General features: G+C 42.7%; 1 protein-coding gene across 2 annotated transcripts; it reads left to right on the top strand.

Annotated features, from left to right (window-relative positions):
* The first annotated feature begins 874 nt into the window (after positions 1-874).
* Positions 875-13502, top strand: LOC113443047 (protein FAM13A-like). 2 transcript variants are annotated; one of them, XM_087932240.1, is made up of 6 exons: positions 875-1132; positions 3614-3773; positions 6910-7119; positions 7994-8177; positions 9975-10098; positions 12999-13502. In XM_087932240.1, exons 1-6 carry the CDS (start codon positions 1103-1105, stop codon positions 13161-13163), a joined length of 873 nt encoding a protein of 290 aa, XP_087788366.1. In that variant the 5' UTR covers positions 875-1102; the 3' UTR covers positions 13164-13502. The 2 variants fall into 2 exon arrangements, with proteins under 2 accessions (XP_087788366.1, XP_087788365.1); XM_087932239.1 differs by lacking the exon at positions 875-1132 and adding an exon at positions 1779-1885.
* The last annotated feature ends 13169 nt before the right edge of the window (positions 13503-26671 follow it).

Below are 26671 nucleotides of genomic sequence, written 5' to 3'. Positions count from 1 at the left end.
GTTAGGGCCAATAGGCTGACTCTGTAAACTGCTTAGAGAGGGCTGGAAAGCTCTGTGAAGTGGTATATAAGTCTAAGTGCTATTGCTATTGCTATCCAGGCAGTTAGGAGTGTAATTTCAGGCTAGTTTTGTCACTGATGGAATGTGGCCTTGATGATGACCCAAAGGGGAGAGATTAAGGCAAGGGGGAGTTGACCCCTGATGCCTCTGCTGTCTTTTGGAACCTTCACTGCAAGTCTCATGGCTGGTGGGATTTAAGGCAGGGATCCCCGAACTTGGCAACTTTAAGACTTGTGGACTTCAGCTCCCCGAATTCTGTGCTGGCTGGAGAATTCTGGGAGTTGAAGTCCACAAGTCTTAAAGTTGCCAAGTTTGGGGACCTCTGCTTTATGCACACATAATGCCTGATAACCAAGTGTGACCTGTGGTTATGTTACCATCATCCAGAGACGAAGCATCAATTTCCAAAGAAGCCCAAACAACGCACACAAAGAACTGGCAGAGGTTAAATCATACCATCATGGCCTCCAAACTGACTTTTTGTTTCCTGCGAAGGACTGTATATACCTGATGACTTGGCGTTCCCCAAATTCCGGGTCCTGGGCCCCAGAAGATTTCCTCTGACTCCAACTATTCCCTTTCCCTAACAAACTATAGATCTAAAAACTTGGGTTGCCTCTTCGCAGAAGGAAGACTCTGGAAAGGTCCCCACAATGGAGTCATTTCTGCCTTTTTTATGCACCAAGGCTCTCCAGTTTGCCACTCCACTTAATCCTGTCAGTGCCTGCTGTTGCCCAGAGAGAAATGCCGGAAGTCATGGCTTCCTGGTGTGTATGTGTATGCAGGATGCCATGGCAACCTCCTTAGCTTTGACATCCCAGGGAGTTTCTGTCCAAGGGTTCAGTAGTTACAGAGTGTCCTAAGCAGAAAACTGGTGCTGCTGAGGACTGCCTTTGTCTGTTTACTTTAGCACCTGCCAAGCCTACCTGGAAGGAGGAATTTCTACAAAGCCCCAGCCCCGCTGAGCTGCTGACGGGCAGAGGAACACCATGGTTGGCCTGTGGGTCTTCTCGCCTGAGAGAACTTCTGGTCCAGACCTAACATGGGGACAGGGGCCTCCATTTCCCTCTGCGTAAGTGGAACGTAACTCCTTGGGCTTAACTGAGGGTTTGCAAAAATACCTTCTGAGTAGTTAAGGGCAGAAGGTTGCTGCAAGTGACTGACCTATTTCAAGAAAACCCAGGGTTGGTCTTTGTCAGTCCTGCTTGGATACTATCTATAAATGTTCTCTTCCTTTTCCCCCCTCTTGTCAATCTTTTGTCTTTCATGCGTTGATTTTAAGAAGGTTTACTTAGGAATACGCCTTATTGATTTGGATTTGATTTATTTCAAATCATTACTAAAAGGCAATGAGGTTTACTCTACTTTACTGCATCATGATAATCTGTATCCCTTTTTTCATACTACAGTCAGAGAGTCAAACTCCTATCCATGATCAAAATCTAACTTTAAGTTAATCATGATGAACATGTCAGCTGCAGTTCCTTTCCTTTTTTTTTTTTTAGTATTTGAGAGATATTGCATTACAGTACAGTCTGTTCTACTTGGGCTTCCTTGGAAATTCACATGACGAATGTTCAACTGAGATTTGACCTTAAACCCTGGAATTGTCCCTTGAATGTGAATACCAGTTTTTTTTTTTTATTTCGCTATCCCAGCCTTGAGAGGAGAATCTATTGGGCTGGTTCCAGATGTTTTGCTTCATGCAGAAAAGCAATTTCTGTTCACAGAAGGATGCTCTCCAAAGCCTGAGAAACAATTAAATAAATGGAATTAAATGGAATTAAATGTTTGGATTCACTTCAATTTAATATTGCTCATCAAGGTAATATTGGCTCCAGCACAGAATCATGTCTGTAATAACGGAATCATATATACTGGCTTTCATTTCTATAACTTGGTGCTCAAGAGAGAATTATAGAGGTTAAAAAAGGAGGAGCGGTCAAAGTGTTGGACTAGGAATGGGGACAATCAAGTTCTAGTTTCTCTTCAATCATGGAAACTCTCTAGAGAACTTTGGCCTGTCATTCTCACTCAATCCACATTCAGGGTCTGAAATGAACGAGAGCCCCGTAAAATCGTTCTGTCAAAAGGCAGCATTTTAAAAACAGATTCTGACGACCTCCGCTCCATTTAAAAAGAAATGTGTTGTCCAGAGTCCACCAATTAATTCTTTAAGGATTAGTGAAAAAGTTAAGATACCATACATCGGGTGACATCAGAGTAACAGAGTTGAAGGGGGATCTTCTATTTATTTATTTATTTTATTTGTTTACTAATTTTATTTTGTCAGTTAGAATTCTTTATTGGCCAAGTGTGATTGGACACACGAGGAATTTGTCTTGGTGCAAACGCTTACAATATAATAGAAATAAGAATAAACATAAGAATAAATACATGGAATAGGAACTAACAATTGGGGACCATAGGAGAGGGAGGCTAGGCATGATTGTGCGCTTATGCACGCCATTCTAGTCCAACACCTGCTGAGGCAGAAGCTTCTACGCCATTCCAGACATAGGGCTGTCCAGTCTTTTCTTAATAACCTCAACCTGCAATGAAGGAGAAACTTCCAAACCATGAGGACAATTGACCAGTGGAGCAGCTTCCTTTCTTAAGTTGTAGGGGCTTCATCCCTGGGGCTTTTTAAAGAAGACACTGGAAAGCCACTTGCCTGAAATGGTATAGAGGTCCCTTCCATTATTCTGAAGTTCCCAGAGGTACCCTGACTTTCTCCCTAACCCTTAATGGATGGTCTGCACAATAAGTTTCTTTTATTTTGAGTGGGTGCCTTCAGAATCAAAATCCTTGGAGGCTTAGTGAAATAACTGTCACTGGAGCAAGGCAAATATTGTGTTTCCCTCCAAAGGGGGTGAGTGGGAAAGAGGTGTCAAGAAACTGGGCAGTTTTGGAAACATGGATGACGAATAAGCTAAGCAACAAACTATGAAACAACAAAACTGGCATCAGCAAACAATGGAAGATCTTTTATTTGGGATCTCTGTTTAGTCAATTGTAATCCTGTAGGCATGTAATTTATCTTATTTTTCAAGAAACACTTAGGGAAGACTGATTTAATCCCACCCGACATGCATGCTTGCTGAAGTATAAGGTTTTTCTGTTATAATTAACAACAAGCTTGCATGTGGTCCACAGTCCTAAATTGTATGCATACAAATCAAGCAAGAAGGCAGATCAATGTAAGGGAATAAGTAATTATCTGCATTTTACACCAAGGATGGGGTGCAGGAATAAGTGCAGTAAAACTTGAAACTTCTTACGCTGTAAGGTTATTTAATTTAAAATATTAATTGACTGGGGGAAGGTTAGGTTCCAAGGCACATAACATCTTTGCTCAAGTTAGTGGAACCAACAAATGTCCCCACCCCCTTCAATTACTTTCGGTTAATGTTGCCACTACATCAATCCATGGCCAACAATTTTCAAGGCTCACAACCTCAGTTCCATAACCCTGTTGTTATAACACAGACATTATATAAATTTTGAAAATTTACGGTGCAAGAGCAACTGACGCAATTATGTCTCTTGGCAGCAATCATTGTCATCTGTAAAAGTGAAGCACGGTGAAAACAAAGTTGGACCAGAACCTCAAAGAATCTTTGGTTCTCCCCTTGATATCATCATCAAGGATGCAACACAACAGCCTGTTCCTCTAGTTGTCCAACATACAGTGGAATATTTAGAAGAGTTTGGTAAGTTCATGATTACACTTGGCCGTGATCATCTTCTTCCTTTCAGATGGAAGTTCTCAACGCAATGCACTTGGTCAGGTAAAGGCATGTCCTTGGGGGGTTGATATTGCTGGTGATGATGTCCATTCAATATCATTGATGAAACATGGCTCTGGACATCTTTTCTTCTGCAATGACTGTCCATAGACAGTTCTGAGTTGTCAGGTAAACCCCAACTCTATCCAGATCCAACAGAATCAACAAATTCAAGGATCTACTCTAACAATCAAATGTGGATTATTATCACCTGGAAGTTGTCCCTCTCAGGGCATTTCTGGATAGACAAGAAGCCTACTTCCTCCTATAAAAACCTGGAGGTATCAGCGTCAGACCTGCCACAATGTAAACCTCTAAATGGAAACCATCCTTGGCTCCACTGGTTGAGAAAGGTATAGTTTTATTACAAGTCAAGTGTATTGCAGCAACGCAAAGCCAGAACTGAGAATCACATGCCCAAATCCCTAAATTCAACCTTCCCTCCATGAGCTGTCTCTCCCTGCCCACCTCCCATATAGCTGAGGTTGAGGCAAGATGTTTTCATAATGGTCAGTCCAAGTGTACTTAGATATGTAGCTCCCTCCTTTTTCCACCTGGATGACTGTCAGTCTGTGCTCCATTCAAAATCCAAGAAAGAAATACTCAGACTCCATAGATTTGAGCAAAGTTTTTCTTTTACTGAAATTCAAAGTGGAAGCTACAGGTAGAATTCTGAATCTAAGGAATTTGGCACGCAGATCACATATACAAAGGGATGGAATTGTTCCCACCCCCCCAAAGTCCAAAAGACTCTTCCAATGAAAAGTTCTGAATATGATCATGTGGGCATCTTCAGGTGGTGATGAGGCCTCTGTCCGTTGACCTTGACATATTTTGACAAAACTTCGCAGCTGCGCAGAAGGAAAGAAAGCTAGGCAAGGAAATAGAAACTTAAGAGCAGGAATTTATACTCCCCGCCCCCCGACCCCTCATTTATACAAGACAAGAATGTAACACCTCCAGCTCTCTTCCCACAAGAGGCAACCCCTCCTCCCCCCGTTACTCATGGCAGCCGAAAGATGCAAAGCAGTAGAAAGCAATAGAAAAGTAGAAAAGATCTTGAAGGCTGATCTTGAATAGAGACTGCACTTACTTTCATTTTCCCAAGCATCCCACCCCTTCATCCCCCCCCCCTACAGTTTATGGCAGTCTGCCACAACACAACAGAGAAACACAAGCAGCATAAGGTGGCAGCTGAATTCAGTCCAGTTTTAGAAGCAAGGGGCAGGTTGCATGTCAATAAGAATAGCCCTGAGACTTATCGATCACTTCACAGGGCTTTACAGGCGTCTCGAAGCAGTTTACAAAGTCAGCTTTTGGCCCCCCAACAATCTGGGTCCTCGTTTTACTGACCTTGGAAGGATGGAAGGCTGCGTCAACCCTGAGCCGGTCAGGATTGAACTGCTGGCAGTGGGCAGAATTAGCCTGCAATACTGTATTCTAACCACTGCGCCACCACGGCTGGTAGCTTTTCCCTTTAACTGTAGAGACAATCCTATTAGTCAGACTAAGTAAATTCAGGCTGGTTGGCATTGCCCCAACCATTCTGGAGATACAGTAGATTCCCCTCTGAATGGTGATGCATTTGCTGAAGTTGCCACCCAACTGACCATGACAAAGACCTTGGCTCTAATCTCCAGTGTCACCTTGACTCATTGCTTTTGCATCACTCCAGTAAGAACCAACAGATCAAGGATTTTTTTTTTAAAAAAAGGAAACAGCTTCATCTGGAGGAAAAAAGTCGTGTGATCTGGAAGTAGGTTATATGCAAATCTATTATGCATTGTATTTTGAGTTGGGCTCACAATTTCAGTGAGCTTGCCAGTTTGGGACTGATTAGCTGGTTTTTGTAATAATATTCCAGGGGAAAGACCTGCTTTGCATCAGATACTGTGGGGTTTTTTTCCTTCTTCTTTGCAACATGAAAAATGAATAAACGTAGGTGCTCTAGAACAGGAGTCTCCAACCTTGGCAACTTTAAGACTTGTGGACTTCAACTCCTGAAATTCCCCAGCCAGCTGGCTGGGAATTCTGGGAGTTGAAGTCCTCCAGGCTTAAAGTTGCTATTGTTGGAGACCCCTGCTCTAGGAGGTTTTTCTTCTGGGGCCATGATAATTTACATGATGCCTCCAGCCAGGTAATCTTGGGTATCTTCACCTGAAATGGAGGCTGAATACAATTTGGTTTTGGTTTGCAAATAAAAACACAGTGCCCAAATACCATTAACTACTATATTTAGTTTTGATTTGATCACAGTGTTATCTAGGAGGAAGAAGAAGAAAGCAACACTGTATTGCATTTTGCTGTCTCATGTAAGAAATGTGTAGAAGGGAATGTTTTTAAAGAACATCCTTCCTTTAAAAAAAAAATCAAAATTAGGCAGTGTCCTTTCTTCCCTTAATCTCTCCATATAAAAGCAAAATACCACTCATGCATCATCACAAAATCTCCAGAACCGTAAAGCCTACAAACTTGAAATTTGGCTTCTAGGGGCCCACTAAGAAAGGATTTCTCTAAATGACCATCAGAGCATTAGTATTTCCTATATTATTTATTAACACGCTCTGATGCTAAGGAGTTCTACTCCTCCTCCCCACCTGGAAAGAAATCTGTTCCAAATGCAAAACATAAGCAGAGGAGAGGAGTTTCAGTTTCAGTTTTAGTTTAGCAGCACCAAGCAGCTTTAGTACAGAACAGTTGAGCTATGCCAAGCCCAGGCTCCTTGCTGTCTCCTTCTTGCTCACATAGCAAATACTCTTTCAGTTTCCAAACAGCCCTCAACTCTCTCATACTGATAGGACTCTAGCCAGATGAATACCGATGGATGCTGGTAGGCAGAGGCAGAATTCCTCCCCCTTATTTTCCTCCCCCAAAACTAAGCCCGACCACATAGTTTCGTAGCAAAGTACAGATATCCAGCTAGTATAATTAGATTTGTTATAATTTTATGAGCCTTGGGGTTCCTCCAAATTCACTCCTCTCTTCTATTTGTTCATGGATCCCCTTGGAGAAGGTATTAACTACTAATAATATACATTCAGGATGTTGCATGTTCTCCTAGGGCTAAATCACACAGGCCTCTTTCGGATCAGTGGATCAGCAGCCAAAATCGGGGCACTTAGATTAAAGTATGATCAAGGAGAAGAGGTTGATCTTGTTAAGGAAGGAGATATCAACACTGTTGCCAGCCTCCTTAAACTATTCCTGAATCAGCTTCCAACTGCTGTTTTCCCGGAAGATCTGTGCACTGACATTTGGACCGTTTTTGAAGGTACAGCAAGTACATAAGAGCCTTCTTATTTTTATTTGATCCAAGAAAGTATGATGTCTCCTCCTCCTCCTCCTCCTCCTCCTCCTCCTCCTCCCTCCTGGCAAGCCCCTCTCCCTTCTATCCCAGATGATGTTACCTAGTTGGGTAATGAAACGTCTGCAAGATAATCCCCAAGCTCAGAGAACACCCAGGCTTCACAGTTCTCCTCCTCCTCCTCCTTAAATTTCTTTCTTTCTTTTTTTTTAGAAAAAGCTTTATTAATTTTACCTTTAAAAACAACAACACAACTGCAAATTATGTACAACAAAATCCTCCTTAAATTTCAACTACGTTAAATCTGGTGTTTTATGAAACAAGGCTACAGTTTCTATTTGGAAATCCCATGTAACAATAACTTCATAACAAAAATATTTTTCTGGGCCACAAACAAGAATCTAAACTCATGCCCATTTCTGCATGCTAGCTTATTGTTACAGGCATATCACATTTACTTAAATTCCAGTATGGAATCCATCTTCCCTTGATTATGTCTTGTCCTAAATTGTCTTTTTTTTTAAAAAAAACCCTCGTTCATTTCCTTTAGCCTTGCATCATCTAAAAGGCCAGCAGTGCTCTCTCTAAACATGGACCTTGGTCGCCAATTCCCCCCCTAATCCTCCCTCTAAAGGCATCTGCACAGAACGAAGTCTCACTCCTTTCCTCTGTGTCCAATGCTCCCAGGAGCCCCTGCGTGCCAGCTGCCATCCTCGGGGGAAGCCCGGTTCAGCAAGGCCTTCGAGCCCATGCCCTGAGAGTCAACACTTATGAAACACTGAACAAATTCTAACCGATGTTAATCTTTCTCTGTTAATCATTACTGTCCCATCTTTCACAGCGAACAAAAACTGCACCACAGAACAAACAAGATGTCTAAAACGGCTATTAAGTAGCCTTCCGGAAGCCCACAGTCACCTAGCTTGCTTCCTCATTAGATTTCTCACCAAGGTGGCTGCAAACAGTGATGTGAATCAAATGACCCTGGAAAACCTGGCCATTGTTTTCAGCCCCACCCTATTCCGGTAAGAAGTTCTTTCGATATCTCCATGGTGCTAACTCCTCCTGAGTTGCCATCTAATTCACCTTGAATAGTCTAATCATCTAATTATCCTTCCTGAAGGAGACTGTGTGCGTGTGTGTGTGTGTGTGTGTGTGTGTGTGTGTATGTATTACAGGATCACTTGATTAGACCAAGTGATCATTTAATGTTTGGCTCTGGAATTTAAATGGGCCTCTGGAGATGCACCTCAGATAACAACAAAATATGGCATCATTTGACGTTCTAAATTGCTAAGGTGAGCAACCGTCCTTCTTTTAGGGAGGACAGTCCTCCCTAAAGGTAAGTTCTGTCCTCCTTCGAAAAGTGTCCTCCTACATGTCCTCCATTTTGATATTTGAAGACTAATTTGTAAATCTCCGAATTTGATCGATGCCGATCCGATACGTTGTGTGTGATGTGACGTATTTGTATTTGACAAGACGATTCGTCAAGGCTCGGTACAGTGCGGCGAGACGCGATGATGAGACGCATGCGCTCCACCACAGGAGAATTGTTTTGAGAGAGTGCGCCGTGAGCAAGTGGCTTTGTTTTTTTTTCTTCAATTTATTTGTGTCCTCCTTTTCATTGTGAAAAAGTTGGTTACCTTAAAATTGCATCTCCCACAACATACAGTAGATTCTTTGTATTTTCTCTAATCATAATAACTCTCAAGAATCAATAAAAAAAGTCAACTATCCTAATTTCTTATTGTTGGGATCAAAAGAAGCCATGGTGGCAGAGTGGCTAGAAGGCAACATTGCAGGTGAACTCTTGCACACCGTCTGGAGTTCGATCCTGATAGGGCTTGAGGTTGACTCATCCTTCCCTCCTTCCAAAGTTGATAAAAGGAGGACTCAGTGTGTTGGGGGCAAATGTGCAAATAATGTATACATTGTAAACCGCCCAGAGAGTGCTGTAAAGCGATATATAAGTGTTGTTTGAGCCTGCTCTGTTAGAGGACACAGACTTGGACAATGAGGAAGAGGAGGATTTGGCTCTGAGGTATGAGCCTGCTTTGTTAGAGGATTTGGAATTGCCTTCCTCCCCAGGACTTTTCGGCAAGACCTTCCTCCCTGGTTGTGCCTCAGGTGTCGGCAGATAACCAGGAGGACGTATCAGAGCCTCTGGCTGAGGAACGTTGGTTTGATGCGAGGCAAAGACGCAGGCAAAAGCATGAGATGCAACGCAGAAAGAAAGGACAAATCAGAGACTGAGATGAGAGACTGACACGCCCCACAGGGAATAAAAGTGGGTGTGTTAGCTCTGGGTTCTTGTTCGGGACAACGTGTTAATTTAGTGTGAGTTTTTCTGTGGAGCTTCGGTGCATTCTGTTTCCTGAAAGCCTGCGTGATTTATGTTACTCTTATCTGGTCGGATTTGGCAGGCAGCGTGTGTGAGACTGCCTGCTTCAAAGAATTAACCCTATCATTACTGGACTTATTTGCTTGTTTATATTCCTTTGGAAACTTGGGCTTCTTACCTCGTTGGCGCAGGTGAGACAGAACATATAAGTAGAAGCGCTACTGCTATTAAATGGAAAGTGATTGTTAGCAAAATCATTCATTTCTTTCCCTATCATCACTGGGGTTTTTCCATTCAAGAAAATGAGCCTGTTTAGTCTCGTTAGGTATAAAGCAATGGAGGCTGAGGGCTGAGTTGCACAGAGCATCTTCAAACTTTTGAGCAAAACTGAGTTTGGGAAACATTAAACTAGCGGCATTCTATCCTCCTTACTGCTACTATAAGTGGCATTTTGTGTATTTTCTATCATTCCTTGCAGCCCTTTGGCATATGAAAAGCAAACCCTTTGCTATGCCATACTTCTGCATATGCTTCAGCACCACAAGGACCTCTTTCTCCAGAGCTCCAACCACCATGTCTCCCCAACGGAAGAGCAGGCCCAGGTAAGAACCTCTCAGGAAGACCAAAATAACAGAAGGGACCTTGGAGATGTCCTAGCCCAATTTCCCACTCAAGCAGGAGACCCTACACTATTTCAAACAAGGCTGTACCGTCTCTTGAAAGCTTCCAGGGTTGAAGCACCCACTGTTGGACCAGTTCAAGGTATGACCATGGATCCCCCTTCATCTACTGTAGCTTAATGTCTCCCTGGACTGCACAGTCGCCCACGGCAGTAATGAGCACAAGGAATAAGGGCAAAATGGAGGGTTGGTTTTTAATGTTCCTTGCAGAGAGTGCAAAATAATCTCTTTCAGAAGAAAAACATAACCAGCCATTCAGCCATATAAACAGCTGGATTTTGAACTAATTTTCCTGTTGCAGATTAAAAAGAAAAACGAATATTTCTGTGATGTGATTCTTGAGATATATATATATATATATATATAAAATTCAGCTTTGTTCGGGTATTTTCCCACGTCATTGTAGTTGTGCTTTTAAAGTTGTAGCAAGCGTTTGGCAGAATCTCATCTGCCATCATCATACAGAAGCCTGATGATGGCAGATGAGATTCTGTCGAAATGTTGCTACAACTTTAAAAGCACAACTACTATGACGTGGGAAAATACCCAACAAAGCTGAATGCCATACATGTAAGTACCCGTGAAAACTTAAGAAAACACACACACACACATATATATATATATATATATATATATATATATATATATATATATATATATATATATATAAAACAAACTTTATTAAAGATTAAAAAATATATATATAATACATGATACAACACATTTCGTTAAAAACGAAACCAATGAGAAAGACAAAACCATTAAACACGAAACATATATATTTCTAATTATTTAGACAGTGTGTTCTTATCACTAAATTTTTTTCTAATATTCATTTCCTATTTCTGGTAAATACTCTTAATCTAACCCTTTTATCTTTTTCTTTCCTTATCTATTTATTCACTGGTTTTTATCCTTAATCCTATTGTGCCAAGTTTCCCCAAACTGTACAATATTTTAAGCCTGCCTTGTCTCTTCGTTTTTGGGTATGTCCATTTCAGCACAGTTGTAGACCTTCTGGATTATCTGAGAGTTTGTTGGTATCTGATCACCCTTCCAGCACTGTGCAAAAGCTATTCTTGCTGCAGTGATTATGTGTAGAATTAGGTATTTCATTTCTTTTGCGTACTCACCCTTTATCATTCCCAATAGAAAAATTTCGGCCTTGAGCTGATCTATTTTCATATTGGTACCAATTTATAAAGGGATCTCTACCATCCCCAAGAGAGATAACAACTATTCCCAAACCCTGCATTTAGGATTTTATTTTATTTAATTAATATTATTTCTAAAATGTTGCTTGAATTGAATGTAACAAATGCATTGCTTCAGGGCAATGGAGATTTAGTCAATTCACCCACTATTAAATCAAGCATGGTAATGTCTGTAATGAATCTGATTCAAGAACAGAATGAAGTTCATTATATTGCAATTATAGAATCATTATTGATTGAAAAGCTAATTTGTTCGGATGGACAGCAGTGTCAAAACTGCTGAGGAATATTCCAATCTTGCTTTTTAATCTGGTTTCCTGTGCATAGCTTGCTCTCCGTGTCTGCCCCTTGACCTGGAAAAATTGACCATATGGTGAACTGCTGGTTAAACTGTCATTTAGATCTAGGGAATTAAAGATAGAGGAAATCCATGGGTTTCTAATCTGCCTGACCTTTGCCACCCAGATGTCCGCTGAGACATTGAGTCCCCGAGCAAGGAGCTGTACAGCAACTCATTGGACAGCCATCTACAAAGTGACATGTCCCACAGGACCTTTTTCAAGAGGCAACTGGACTGACTTTCTTTTTCCTTGAAGATGTTTTGCTTTTCATCCAAGAAGCTTCTTCAGTTCTTTAGTTCAGAACCTAAAAAGCTTCTTGGATGAGGAACAAAAGGTCTTCCAAGAAAGTCCAGTTGTCTCTTGAAAAAGCACCTGTGGGATAATTGTGACCTGGACTGGGGTCGCCAACCGTTTGGACCTCAGGACCACCAAACTCATAATTTTAAATCCCGTGGACCAGAGACCCTGGGAAAATCCCCCAAAAAGTTTGCAGGAAAATTCCCCGCCCCGTTTTCCTACCAATCATTCTTTATTTGGGATCACAGGATACCGTCTCCAGCGTTCTCAGGGGGAGAGAGAGAGAGAGAGACTTCTGGCTTCATGCAAGGAAAGCAGCAGAAGCCGCAGAAGTCTTTCTTTCTCTCCCCCGAGCTCCGCCAGAAACGAGTCTTTGCCAGTGCAGCCTCTTGGAGCGGGAGGACTTGCAGGATCCCAAAGACTCATTTTTGGCGGAGTTTGGGGGAGAGAAAGAAAGACTTTTGCTGCTTTCCTTGCGTGCAGCCAAAAGCAGAAGAGGAAAGAAGCGCAAAGAAGCATCCCGGTGGCCAGGCCAGGCGTGTGGGGCGAGTGGGGCAAGTTCCCCCCCTCCCTTTCCCCCCCTCCCTTCACTATCTCATGTTGTTCGCAATGCAAGCAACGCAAGCCTTGTGTTCCTGTGGGCCATGTGGGTGGTACAGCCTTGTGTTCCCACGCAGCCTGGATTAATTGCTTTGGGGGTGACATTTCTCTGCGGACCACCAAAATTTTCTCATGGACTACCAGTGGTCCCTGGCCCACTGGTTGGTGGCCACTGACCAGGATGACTGACAATCCCCATAGATACAAAGCAGCATGCTAGAATAGAGGCACAGGGGTTTTAGCTGATTCTCTGACCACATGTGATATTCCAGCTCAATAATTACACGTTTCTTTTGAAAATGGCCTCTTCTTTCCTTCATCCTACACCTTTTTCTTTTTTTCTTTTTGGACTCTTGTTGCTTCTCCACAGATTTTCCATCCTGCCTCAGCACCTCAAGAGCTCACACAACAGACAGAAAAAAATGAACCACCTCAAAGGATCCCCAGAGTTGTCTGGCGCCTTCCATCCATGTGGTGGCAATGTTGCGTTTTTAATCTTTCGGCTCACAGCTCCAGGAAAACAGGGTCAGTCTGAGGTTGTGATTTGCAAAGCATTAATCCTTTTCTGGGGTAAATTTATCAGTTTTCCAGTCAAGCACCCTTCATTCTGATTTATACTACCCGAAAACAGTTGCTTTCAAACAATACTGTGCAAGCCATGCAAAGACAGTGCACGCTGTGCAGAGTTCAACTGGGCATTTGGCTATAAATGTTTGCTGTTTACATAATTTGTGCCTCCTTTGGAGGTGACGTTTTGAAAACAGAAGACAAACTATCTAATGTATCCTTTCCATTTGAAGTGTTAGAACATGGAACAAATCTATTTTTGATAGCACTGGAAATTAAACAAACAAATAAATAGCCTACATTGGTAGTACGACTTCCTCCTCCTTTTTGGACAGGAATTCTTACTATCCAGTTTCATTCCTCCCTGTTTTTATTTATTCTACAACTCTTATTTTTTATGTTTTGCCAAATAGGCTGGTTTTTTTAGACAGCTACTGCCCTTTTCATCTTCATGAGGCCAAATTTGGAAGCAATGAAAACATCCAAAACAAATTCTATCCTTTCCTCTGCAGCCTCCCAACCACAAAAACAAAGCACTTAAAAACTTGTCGCAGTTTTACTGGACAAGTTGAGAAGACGCTCTATAAATACCCGCTTCAAGAACTGCAATCCTGCAATTCTTTGCTCCTTAAGGTTCTTTCTGTTTTCCCACCCAGCTGCTCAGAGTTCTTCAGAAAATATGAAGGGGATCTATTGAAGCTGTCGAGCTGAATGATGAGCAGAGGGTAGATTTTCTCCCTCCAGGTCTCTGAGCTACTGTTTTAGCTGCGATTGAGGCCCAGAGTTCCTTTTCCTTGAGGTGAAAGCCACGCCGTGAAAAGTCATTTAACCTCAGCTTTACAACCCACAATATGCTGCCAAAGATAAAGACGAGACATGACAAGAGTTGGACAGGGGAGGGGACGAATGCCACAACGGCAGCCCCCCTCGCTTCCGTTTGGGTCAATTTTGGTTTTGAAGAAGAAATTCCATAATTGTTTGTCGGAATATATTCATGAACTGGAATAGAGCTTGGTAACAAGGTCAGCCAATGAATAAGCATAGCAACTAAGTCAGCCAATGAGGACTGTTTGGAAACTGAAACTAGAAGTAGCCTAGGCTGGAAACTGAAACTAGAAGTAACCTAAGTGTGGCTCTATATTAATCTCTGCAACTCTGCAGCTATCTCGATCTCTGAGTCTGTCTACTGAAATGAAACTGCTTCTCTCTTCTTGCTTGCCTGCTGAACTAAAGTAAAAGAGAAACTAACTTGCTTGCTGAAGACTGGAGCTCTGCTCTGAACTTGCAACATGTTTCTGTTTGAGTTTGCTCCATGTTGGAGAAATCTACAACTGGTATTGTAAAATCTACTTATTCTGTTTATAAAGATGTTAAATGAAGCATCAGCCATCTATGTTTATTTTTCTGGTGCTGAATTATCATTGCAAAACTATAAATATTGTTAGGTAAACACTAGCCTATCCCTGGAAATACGTGAGAAGGAAAACCAAGACTGCCCAATCTTCACTCTCTTTGGCATAAAAGAGGAAAAAAAAAAAAAAGACTCTGCCAGGCTTTTATACTCTATTAGCAGTGATGGGATTCAAATTTTTTTATTACTGGTTCTGTGGGCATGGCTTGGTGGGCATGGTGTGGCTTTGTGGGCGTTGCTTGGTGACGTGGCAGGGGAAGGTTACTGCAAAATCCCCATTCCCTCCCCACCCCACTTACCTGCTTTCCAGCTCCATTCTCCTGTGCAGGGCAACAAAAGAAGACCCAGCCAATCAGCTGGGACTCAGGAGGCAGAGAATAGATGGGGCAGAGCCAGTCAGAAGTGGGATTTGCCGGTTCTCCAAGCGACTCAAAATTTCCACTATTGGCTCTCCAGAACTGGTCAGAACCGTCTGAATACCACCTCTGTCTGTTAGGAATGAAGCAGAGTTCCCATAGTGCTTGTGGCCTCTGTGTCTTGACCTGGCCTACCTCAAAAACTGACAATTCTTGAGGTAACAATATTGTGGACAACGCTAGACAACGTGAACCAACGTGGCAAAGTAGAGGAAGGGAGATCTGGTGTGTTGTAATAGTCTCTCTTATATATTAGTCTCCCCAGCTGCAACCAATGAGGAGGATCATGGCCGCTTCCTCTCTCGTAAGCCAAGTTGTTTCCTTCTCCGTTCCTCCCTGCGTGTCCTAGGATGTGGAGGGGATGGGCCTGGTTCTTCCTCTGACTGCCCAACTGGCCTCTGCCCTTCCCCAGCCTCCTCCACAACCTCCACAGCTACACCTCTACTCCCTGTCGGCTGTTCCTCCTCTCCCTCAAAGTCTGACTCTACCGAGGGCATGACAAAGCCAGGCATGTCAAACTGAAGGCCTGGAGGCTGGATCCGGCCTGTGGGGTGCTTAGATCTGGCCCATGGGTCCGCTGTGAAAACAGCGAAGGACTGGCCTGTGGTGCCTCTGCCAGCAAAAATGGAGTTTGGGAGGGCTGCCCATTTTCACCGGCAGAGGATTGCAGAAAGCCGTTGCAGCTGAAATTGGAGTTTGGGAGCCCGTTTTCATGGGCAGAGCACTCTGGTCACCACAGGCGCCCCTGACACGAGTGACGTTGAGCTGGCCATGCCCTCTGGCCACACACCCCTGCCTCCCCTGCCCCCTGAGGTCAAATACAACCCTGATGCGACCCTCAATGAAATCGAGTTTGACACCCTTGTTCTAAGCTGAGGAATGCTTCCCACAACACTCTGTCATGGCGGAGCTGCAATAAATTCCAAGATAATATTTGACAAACTGAGATGGAGGTCAGGGAGTAATCAAAGGCAAGAAGAGACCGGATAGCCATTTGTCAGAAATGGTGTAGGGTCTCCTGCTTAGGTGGTGGTGGGGTTGGACTAGAGCAGGGGTCGCCAACCTTTTGGACCTCAGGGACCACCAAACTCCTAATTTTAAATCCTGTGGATCAGAGACCCTGGGAAAATCCCCCCAAAAGTCTGCAGGAAAATTCCCCACCCTGTTTGCCCATTGATTGATCATTCTTTATTTGGGATCGCAGGATACCATCTCCAGCTCTGTTCACAGGGGGACAGAGAGAGAGAGAGAGAGACATTTTGGATTCATGCAAGGAAAGCAGTAGAAGCAGCAGAAGTCTTTCTTTCTCTTCTCCAAATTCCACCAGTCTCTGCGAGACTTGTTGTGCTGGTGCAGCCTCTTGGAGCAGGAGGCCTTGCAGGGTCCTAAAGACTCATTTCTGGTGGAGTTTGGGGGAGAGAAAGAAAGACTTTTGCTGCTTTCCTTGTGTGCAGCCAAAAGCAGAAGCAGAAAGAAGCAGCCCAGTGGCCAGGCCAGGCATGTGGGGTGACTGGGGCAAGTTCCCCCCCCCGCCCTTTCCCCCCTCCCCTCACTACCCCGTGTTGTTCGCAATGCAAGCAAAGCCTTGTGTTCCCATAGGCCATGTGGGTGGCGCAGCCTTGTGTTCCTGCGCAGCCTGGATTAATTGCTTTTGGGGGGGTGGGGGTTGACCACCAAAATTGCAGACCACCAAAATTTTCTCATGGACCACCAGTGATCCCCGGCCACTGGACTAGGTGATCTACAAGGTCTCTTCCAACTCTGTTAATCTCTCTCTTTCTCTGTTAAAAAGGCTCCTTTCTGTCCCTTCAGCGCAGTAGAAGACATTCAGTCCCATCAGTCAGGTTGGAGCAAGATTTGAAAGTCTGAATTTTGCACGTAGAATGGGGGTTGCAGGTGGTGCTTCCTGTGGCTGTAACAAGTCAGGGACAGAGGGAGGCAGAGTCCGGAGAAAGACGCACCAGGGCTGAATTCCCTCCTCCCTGTTGATTTCCTCTGCGTGCCTCTTCTCATCAGAAGCCCTGGTGTATAGACAGGCTTGTTTTGACAATCCTTGCAGGAAGAGACCAAGCATCGACTTGTTGCTAAGGCAACACAAGGATGAAATCCTCTTTTCTCTTTCCTTTAGCAAGTTCTGCACCTCCACTTCATGGCGAGCCTGGATAGATCAAAAATAGCATATTCATTCTGTACTTCTGAAATACCTTTTCTTCTTTTTCTATCTGTCAGATTGGAGTTCTCTTTAACCTGACATAATCTTTTTTTTCTTTTCTTTCGTTCTTTCTTTCAAAGGAAGACTTTTTGATGGTAGAGTAGATCTCCAACAGTTCTAAGCCAAAGCAGAGAAATATTTCAAAGTATGTGACAAGGTTAATCTCTGGCCAAATCATTGAATAGAAGAAGACAGCTAAACTTTTCTGAAAATGTTGGCATGAATCCTGTTTCCTCTGGTCTGCTGGTGAGGAATCATATGCAAACAGGATGATGCCTTGTGTTGGATTCAGAGTTTGTAGAAGAACCGTTCAGAGTACTGCACCATAAATTCAGCACCAGAAAAGTAAACACAGATGGCTGAGGCTTCATTTAATTTCTATATAAACATATAAAGTAAATTTTATAATACCAGTTGTAGATTTCTCCAACATGGAGCAAATTCACACAGAAGCAGACATGTTACAGCTTCATTTAACTTCTATATAAACATATAAAGTAAATTTTACAATACCAGTTGTAGATTTCTCCAACATGGAGCAAACTCAAAGAGAAGCAGACATGTTACAGGTTCAGAGCAGAACAGCAACTCAGGAGCTCAGAAACAGACATCAGTTTCACTTTAATTCAGCAGGCAAGCAAGACACACACAGCAGAGGAGAGAAGCAGTTTCATTTTCAATAGACAGACTCTGAGCTCAACATAGCCTCAGAGCTGCAGAGCTTGATATAGAGCCACGCTTAGGTTACTTCTAGTTTCAGTTTCCAAACAGTCCTCATTGGCTGCCTTAGTTGCTATGCCTATTCACTGGCTGACCTTGTTACCAAGCTCTATTCCAGTTCATGAATATACTCTGACAAGAACTTGCCTTAAGTGGGGTTCTCAAAATGTTCTGCCCAAACTCCTCCCAAGTCCCTCCTTGGGGTGATTCTCAGAGTGCTGGAGCTTGCTCAAGTGATTTCTAGGAGCTTCATTGTTACCCCACCAAGTACTCAGGCTACCCTACACTCTAGAGCAGTGGTGGCTAACCTTTTTGCGCTCTGTGCCAAAAAATTGTGTGCGCATTCGTGCACGTGCACTCACGTGCCAGCACCCAGAATGCAATGTGTGTGCCCCCCTTGCCCCTTGCGCATGCGCACACAACCCCCCCTCCAGCCCCTTACCTGCACTGTGCCTCCCAGCTGATTTTCGGTATTACAGGAAGTGACCAAACGGGCCTATTTTTCGGCCTGCAAAGGCTGCAGAAGCTGTCCTCAAGCCTCTGGAAGGCCGAAAAAGGCCTCAAATAGGCTGAAAATCAGATGCAAGGCTCAGTGAGTTAAGTTTGCCTGTGGCTTGCATGCCAGCACAAATGGTTTTGCATGCCACCGGCTCTAGAATTTCCTGAAGGTCTTCCATGCAAATATGAACCAGGTCCAATTCTGTTTAACTTCTAAGACTAAGTAAGGTTTGCCAGATGCTGCTAATTGTTGACTATCATTGACCAAAACTTCTGCTGAGGAAGTTTTATTTTGTGTGCTGATGCTATTGGCTTGCATGAAGGTCCAGATAGCTGGGGCAAAACCCAACATTTTGTTTATAACGTGTGTCCCACAGCTGCAAAACCCACAGATTTAGAGGATATGATCTGTTGACATTCTAATAAGCAGTTGTGTTGTTTTATGAAAATATTCTATGGCTATTGGTTGCCACAATCATGGTTTGGTTACTTGTGTGTGTAAACACCACACCATATGGTTTCTTCATACGTTATCTTTAGTGAAGCATGCAAACCAGTATTTTGCATTTCCTGTGTCAGATGAGGTGAGCACATCTTTTTCCTTCTATCCTGGCTACTTTTTACAGAGGCACGATTGAGAGTTTTAATAAAACACATCCCTGTTTGGTTTGATGGTAGCAGTTCCTCAGACAGAAGGTCCATACAGAGAGTGGTCAGGACAGTGGAGAAGATTACAGGAAGCTCACTTCCCATTATTCAGGATAATGCTTATAAGTGCTACGTGCTTAGAACTTAAAGCATTGTTAGAGACCCCACACACCCACTTCACAATCTGTTTCTATTGCTCCCCTCTGGGAGGAGGATTCAAAGTATTTACAACAGGTCTACTAGATTCTGTAACAGCTTTGTGCCCTATGCTATTCATCTGGAAAACTCGCAGGATACTCTTTTTTGCCATTTATATGTATACATTAGAACTAGATTACGATGTTCCTGTGTCATATATGTGTGTGCATGTGGGTATATGCGTAACGGTTATCTTTTGAAAACTGAGGGAAATTAAATTTCATTTTAATGTATGCTGGTTAGTTAGTGTACATTTAAAGTGACTAAAGATTCTATTCTATTTTATTCTGTTCTGTTTTGTTCCATTCTCTTCCATTGTCATTGATCCATTCCGTTCTCCAGTAAGATAAACATTGGAGGAGAGCTATTTTTAATGTATTTTTTTTTACCTTCAAGTTAATCTTCTGTTGCTGATTTTAAGCCCTCTGGTTACCATGGGAACTGCCACAGCTCCTAGCTGTGTGCTCCTCGGAGACTTAATTGCATTCCAAGTTTCATAAACTTTCTATTAACCTTCACCTGGCAGTGAGATATGTGTGATGCTAAGATAATGAGCTGAATTAATTGTCTGATATGATGGATCTGTTCTCCTCATCTTTACATTTCTTTCCTCAAATATCCTTCCTCTGGCCCTTTCTGAGAGGCCTGGTGTCATGGCAACTGGCAGCAACTTTCAGGGTGAAAGATGCTCAAAGAAAAAGGTACAAGATGGCACTGCAGGAGGCCAGGCTCGATGTGACCAGGCCAGGCTCGAATAACCCCTGATATGTCCTTGTGGTGGTTGGAAGGTTGCTTTCTTTGGTCTCTGGGTTCTTTTCAACAGGGGTGCCAGAACACACTCGCAAATTTCAGTCTCTCTTGAGAAGAATTTGGAGGAATGGATACGGACCTTCTCTTTCAGGATGACCTAGCTTGGTTGCCGGAGTATATTTGGGATACCGGTAGGCAAGTTTGGCCTCTCTTGGAAAGGCTACTCTGTTCACTGGCAGGATGCAAACATCTTGAGATTGTAGCTTGTTGGCAACTCACTAAGCAACTGTCAGACCTGCCTCAACTTAGAAAGGAAAGAAAGACCTGCGATGCCATTTGATTGAAATGATAGGTTCTTTTACTACAATTAAGTGGTTGCAGCAATAGTAAAGCTGGATCTGAGTATTCCTGTGCAAAGGCTACACTTTCCCCCCCCTTTCCTTGGCCCCCTCCGCTTGGCCAGTCCACCAGTGTCCAATAGTATGCCATACTGGTGTTTTGGAAACTGCTTGGTTGCTTGGCGCTTCTCAATGTAGTCTTGCATTGTGTTCCCAGGCCAGGTGTCCTTGACGGTTGGTTTATTCTGGTTTGGCATTTCTGGTTTTGGTCAATGTGTCACCCCTCCCACTCTTGCCATCCCATTCCCGTGCCTTAACTTTGCTACCCCAAATACCTTCTGCCCTCCCCTGCATTTTATGGTAGGATGCCAATGAAGCAAAGAAGCTGAAGATGGCACACCTTGGATATACTGCACCTTTGCATCACATGTTTTCAGGCGTGTATGTGTATAACAGGTGGAAAGTTAAACAGAAATTAAAATAATACCACCTTCATTGCAATATATTGTATTGTTAAAAAGTGTAAAGGTACAATTAAACTATAGAACATTTATACCTTGAAAGGCTTCCGCAAATAAAGCAATTTTAACCATTTATTGCCATTCTCAAAACAGAAGCATTTAATAAATTTAACTTAATAAATGACATTCTGAGAACCACCCTCTTTGAACACACTGTGTGCTCATTTCTTGTGATTGCCAGACCTTTGGGACAAACACAAAGTCACTTTCCCTGTTCAGATCATATTCTGAGGGGATAAAAAAAAGAAATCAGAGGGCCTTTTTAAAAAGATACGGTCTGAATTTCTATCCAGAGAAAATAAGTGACAGTTAATGAAATGATGTTTAGCCTCAGTGGCACACATGGTAGGAAGTAGGGATTGTCCTGTAACAGAAAACAGCTCAATCTGCTCCTTCGCATAACATGCATAATCTAATTACACATTGCAATCCATTTTAAAAACTAACAATTTACCAACATAGCACTGATCAGAGAAGCTGAGAGATAAAAATGGCTCCACACAAGAGAGCTTGTTTGGATGTACGCACACACAATTAAGAGCTGAGGACGGAATACATAACCAAATTTACTTCTAGGAAGAACTACGAATTGATCATTCAGGTACGAGCTCTTTTTGAAGGCTTTCTCTGGTTTATCTTCTGCTTTGTGGTAAGCAGGGTAGGGTTTTTTTTTAATCACAGGAAACAGATTATCATTCAACAACATTGAAAAATTAATTCAACTTTGATCTGGTCCTCAAAACAAAATCCTGAACTCAAAAGAGTTTTGAGTCGGTATGTGCTTATATACCAAGTATTGATGAATTTTGTAACTATAGTGAACGAATACAATTATCCACAAATCCTGTCTATCTCAAATTTGCCCAAGACCTAAACAATAATGGCAAAGTTTGGTTCAACAGAAAAGAAGTGATGGAGCCCTTTCTGGAAACTATTTCAAGGGGTGAACGCAACGCAGGTTTGTGTGCAACCCAACGGACTTCAAATGAGATTGAGCAGACATGGCCTTCCAGATTCAGAAACTTGGCCAATGTAGCAGAAGCTACACTGATATAATTTGCTCTTCTAGGGTTGAGACCCAGCACCAACACAGACACCAGTGCTGTTGGTAGATGTTAAACTCTTGTTACTGGGACTTCCAAAAGCGAATTCCCAATTAGACCAATCAGTCACTACTTAAGAGAAGCAGAAGTCCTCCAGTTATTTAATATTTATATGTTGCACGTTCTCATCAGAGAACATGATTCCGGAGGGCACATACTTCAAAGAGCCCAAGAAACCATTAAATACAACAAAATGGGTATGTTTTAAGAATTCTCCCTGAGTGCTACATTTGTACTTCTTTTATTAAATTACACATCCGATCATAATTTTTTAAAAATCAGAAAAGTTGCTGCCAAACTTTTCAGATTCATAATGAGGCAGAAGTATTCATTCCTGATGTGCTACATCATAATTTTTATCTGATTAATAATTGATGATCATGGAGGCTGTTTACTGGTTTTCAGGGTATTGATGAGGTCATGGATTGTTCCTTCCTACACAGCCTTTACCTAATTTGTCATTCGGGGGTCAACTCAAGTTTTCAGGGTTCATTCAAGCCTCCAAAGCTCATTTCAAGTCAACTGAGGCTTCTGGAGCGATCTTGTCTGAACACCATCTTCCAGTGGTTTTTGGGTGTCAACTTCTAGGGCTCCTTGGTGGCCAACTTGAAGCCTCCAGGGTTCATTCAGGGGTCAAATTAAGCTTCCAGGGTTCATTTGTGAATGAATTCAAGCCACTAGAGGTCATTTCAGGTGAACTCAGGCTTCTGGAATGATCCCAGCCTGGACACCAGATTCCAGGTCTTTTGGGGTCAACTTCTAACGTTCTTTGGTGGCCAGATGAAGCCTCCAGGACTCATTTGGGGGTCCACTCAAACTCCCAGGGTTCGTTATAGATAAGTGTTCATTTTATTCGTCTAAAATTTTAAAAAAGTAATTTTTTAAAAAGAAGTTCCAAGATATAACATTCCTAGTATTTCCTGTTTTGCTGTACTTCAGTTAAGTTACTAAACTTTCAGACTCAGGTTTAGTCACACACTTTATTTTGCCATGATGTCTCCTGGCAGTTTATCCAGTCTTATCAAATAGTACGTAAACAGACATCGTAAACAGACACATACATTTATCTTCAATGGCTTAAGCAATAAGGCAAGGTAGAAGCATCAGAAAATACGTCTTTTTCTATTGCAATGTGAAACTCCTTCAGACCCTGAAGTGCTGACTAATTCTTTCAGTGCCAACTAATGCCAACACCAATGCCCATTTTCATAAGCATAGGGAGAGAGGCTAAAAGGAAGAGGAACAATGAGCTAATAAAACAGAGCCTCATACTTTTTATTTTTCCAACTCTGGAGCTGGTTGCTGATTGAGAAAAAAAGCAGATAAAATTCCTTGAAGAGATATGATGGGAGAATGTCGTCTACAATGCATCACAAAACAAAGATGAAAAATAATAAAAATATACTTCTATACGGAGCACAGGGAGTTCCTTAGTACATGGTGCTGTAAGGATAGAGACATTACAAAGGTCACATTATTTTAAATCTGTTGATTGTCTATGAGCATGCAAATCAAGGAAAATAGTGTTTAAAAACAGTGTGCTTATTCACAAAAGAAATCAGTGCTTTAGCCAGGCAAGATCTATTCCTCTATTTTCCCCTAATCTCTAAAACTGTTCCCACAAGGAAGCTTAAAATAATACAGTTTTGATACCATTTTATACTTAATGGCATAGGAAAGTGGTGATTCCCCAAAGACCTAACAAAACAGCGACAAGAGAAGCACAGAACAACAATCACAGAATTTGGAAAGAAAACAACGTTAGGAACTGGCTGGAATCTTTGCTGTGCATTTTGCAAATGGGAAGTTGGCACCTTAAAGGAGTGCAATATCCTGCCCCAGAGATAGATTAAATTGCTTGTATGCCCTGGGCAGTCTCATAATTTCAGGATAGCAAAATAAATCCATGAATAGTTTACTTGCATGCAATATATTGTTCCTATAATAACACATTGGAATCCAATTATCTCTATTATAATATAGATTTGGAGATGGTAAAAATAGGCTTCAGGCACTATGCCTGTTTTGGATAGTGGATAATCAGTGGTGGGGTTCAAATTATTTTATTACCGGTTCTGTGGGCATGGCTTGGTGGGCATTGCAGGGAAGGATATTGTGAGGTCTCCAGTCAGAGGTGGTATTTGTCGGTTCTCCGAACTACTTAAAACTTCCTCTACTGGTTCTCCAAAACTGGTCAGAACCCGCTGAATGCCACCTCTGTAGATAATCCATTTGGCCCATTTCTATTTTTTTTTTTTTTGCTAATTTTTCTAATTTGTTTACTTCTCTTTCTGATGCTTTGCAAGATGCCTCCAGGCACCAGGTGGGATACCTGGAGAAATAAAGAAAAGAACAATGGACTCCACCACAGCTTTCATCACTGTTCCTGCTCTGTCCTGAATTTTGCTGCTGCTATTGTAAATCCAGAGGATTTGGTATGTCTTCACGGGCATAAGTGCACCATCGTGCCTACCGTCCCTGTCCTATTGTCCCCATTTATTCGTACCTATTTCCTGTATTCTTACTCTTGTTTATACTTATACCTATTATCTGGTAAGCAATTGACAAATAAATAAATAATAAAACAAATAAATAAATAAATCATACTGAAAAGGATCACTGCCAACCAGTCAATCTGGAATTTTGTATCCTCTGGCACCAAGCTCTGAAAAACTAACTCATGTGTTCGTTTGTGTGCCTTGACGAGAATTTACAGGCAGTAGACTTTGGCTGGGTGTTCTTCTCTTTCTCCCATAAAACCAAATGCTCAACAAAAAATGCCTTGCTCATTGCTGTCCTTCAGAAGGCTCCCCAAGGGGCCATCTCTTGTAGACGCCCATGGGAGCGACTCGCCTTCTTAATGTGCAGAGATGCGTTTGCTTGCAGGGATCCAAGCAAACCTAGGCTGCTTCTTCACCCCACCAACACAGCTGTAATGCTGATGCAGACTAAAGCCGAGGCAGGGATGAGCAATGTCTCATCCTCCTGAAGATGATCAACTGCACATCCCAGCACTTTTGCTCTTGGCTTTGCTCCCGGGGCTGTTGTGAGTTGTGATTCACTGTATTTGGCCTACACAAATCTCAGTTCACGCTTTGGAATCAATAATAAATAGTGTCAAAACTGCCAGGGGGAGTTCAGATGGGATTTGGACCAAATCTTGGGAAAGATACATTGAACATTCAAAATGAACACAACAACCTTCTCCAAACTGCAACTCCATACATTCAAATCAGGGCAGAAGGAAGACAATTTATTTATTGTTTTGTTTGTCTGTCAATCATGTACAAGATAACAAGTATAAGTATGAACATAAACAAGACCAAAGGAAGTAAAATACAGATGAACAGGGACAGTAAGACAGGGATGGTAGGCACGCTGGTGCACTTATGCACACCCCCTTTAAGGACCTCTTAGGAATGGGGTGAGGTCAACGGTAGACAGTTTAAGGTTGAAGCTGTGAGGGGCTGAGGCTGTAAAAACATGTACGGCGTTCCAGGCGTTGACCACTCTGTTGCTGAAGTCGTATTTTCCGCAAACGAGTTTGGAGCAGCTTACCTTGAGTTTGTATCGGTTGTTTGCCGATGTTATTGTGGTTGAGGCTGAAGAAGTTGTTGGCAGGCAAGATGTTATAGCAGACAATTTTGTGTACTATGCATAGATCAGACCCCAGGCGGCACAGTTCCAGATTGTCCAGGCCCCAAATTTCAAGCCTAGAGGCACAGGGACTTCTGTGGTGAGTGGAGGAGTGGAGAACTTTTCTCGAGAAATACCTCTGAATCAGGGGAATGATTGGTACTTGAACTCAGCATTTCTACGCTTTGCATAAGAGTGCTCTCCCTGACATGGAACAGTGAGGTGGACATGTATGTACATGGACATGTAGGTGTTTATCCCTCAAAGAAACTTGGAGCAGGTTATGCTGCTGAGCTGTGCCCTCCCAGTAGATGTCTATAACCCCCCAGCCTCTCTAGGAACATCCCAAGGCATCCACCTGGGCACCTGCTGGAAACATAGTTCCCGCACCACCGAACTTGGGCAATGACTCCTTCTTGGTGGATGTGATGGCCTTGTGAAGGTTAGTTTGGGATCTGTAGGGTTAAACATGACACTGGCTGGCTCCAAAATGCATTTTTGCTTAAAGAAATATGAGCGAGCTTTCCCTGGTAGAACGTCCTGCTTTTATGTGGTAAATAATTGATGATCCCGGCGACTGTTTATTGCTCTTCAGGGCATGGCGGAGGTGACGGATCGTTCCTTCCCATACAGCCTTTACATAATTTGGTGTGTATGTCTTGTTCGTGCAGATAATGTATGTATCAGAAGTGGGCAGTTATTTTGCCTTTCCTTCCCTCCCCTTCTATTTTCAGAAGATACAATTTCTCTTAAAATTAGAGCTGGTTTATATTAGATTAGAGGTAAAAAGACTGCATGGCTTGGAGCTCGTGATGGAAGATCACCAGCTGCAATTTATTGCTGAGGGTATGAGCAACATTTGAAGGCCATAGAAGAAGACCTGTGACATTATGGCTCTAAAGTGTCTTCCTCTTCCAGCCTACTTCCTCTATAAACTGCAACCTTGAAATTCGATGGTTTTGTTGCTGAACCTGGGGAGAATGATCCGGGTAAGGGCCGCTGCCTATGATCTGCAAGTTGGCTGT

Source organism: Pseudonaja textilis, chromosome 4 (genome assembly GCF_049901715.1).
Source record: "Pseudonaja textilis isolate UNSWEBS1 chromosome 4, rPseTex1.2, whole genome shotgun sequence".
Lineage (NCBI taxonomy): Eukaryota > Metazoa > Chordata > Lepidosauria > Squamata > Elapidae > Pseudonaja > Pseudonaja textilis.
This window is presented reverse-complemented; position numbering and strand designations above follow the sequence as displayed.

Bases quoted from the DNA above. Each gene is read 5' to 3' on its own strand.
- LOC113443047 (XM_087932239.1), top strand. From the start codon at position 1,838: ATGGAATTAAATGTTTGGATTCACTTCAATTTAATATTGCTCATCAAG. The intron at 7,120-7,993 runs GTACAGCAAGTA...CATCTTTCACAG, and splicing joins CATTTGGACCGTTTTTGAAG to CGAACAAAAACTGCACCACA. The intron at 8,178-9,974 runs GTAAGAAGTTCT...CATTCCTTGCAG, and splicing joins TTCAGCCCCACCCTATTCCG to CCCTTTGGCATATGAAAAGC.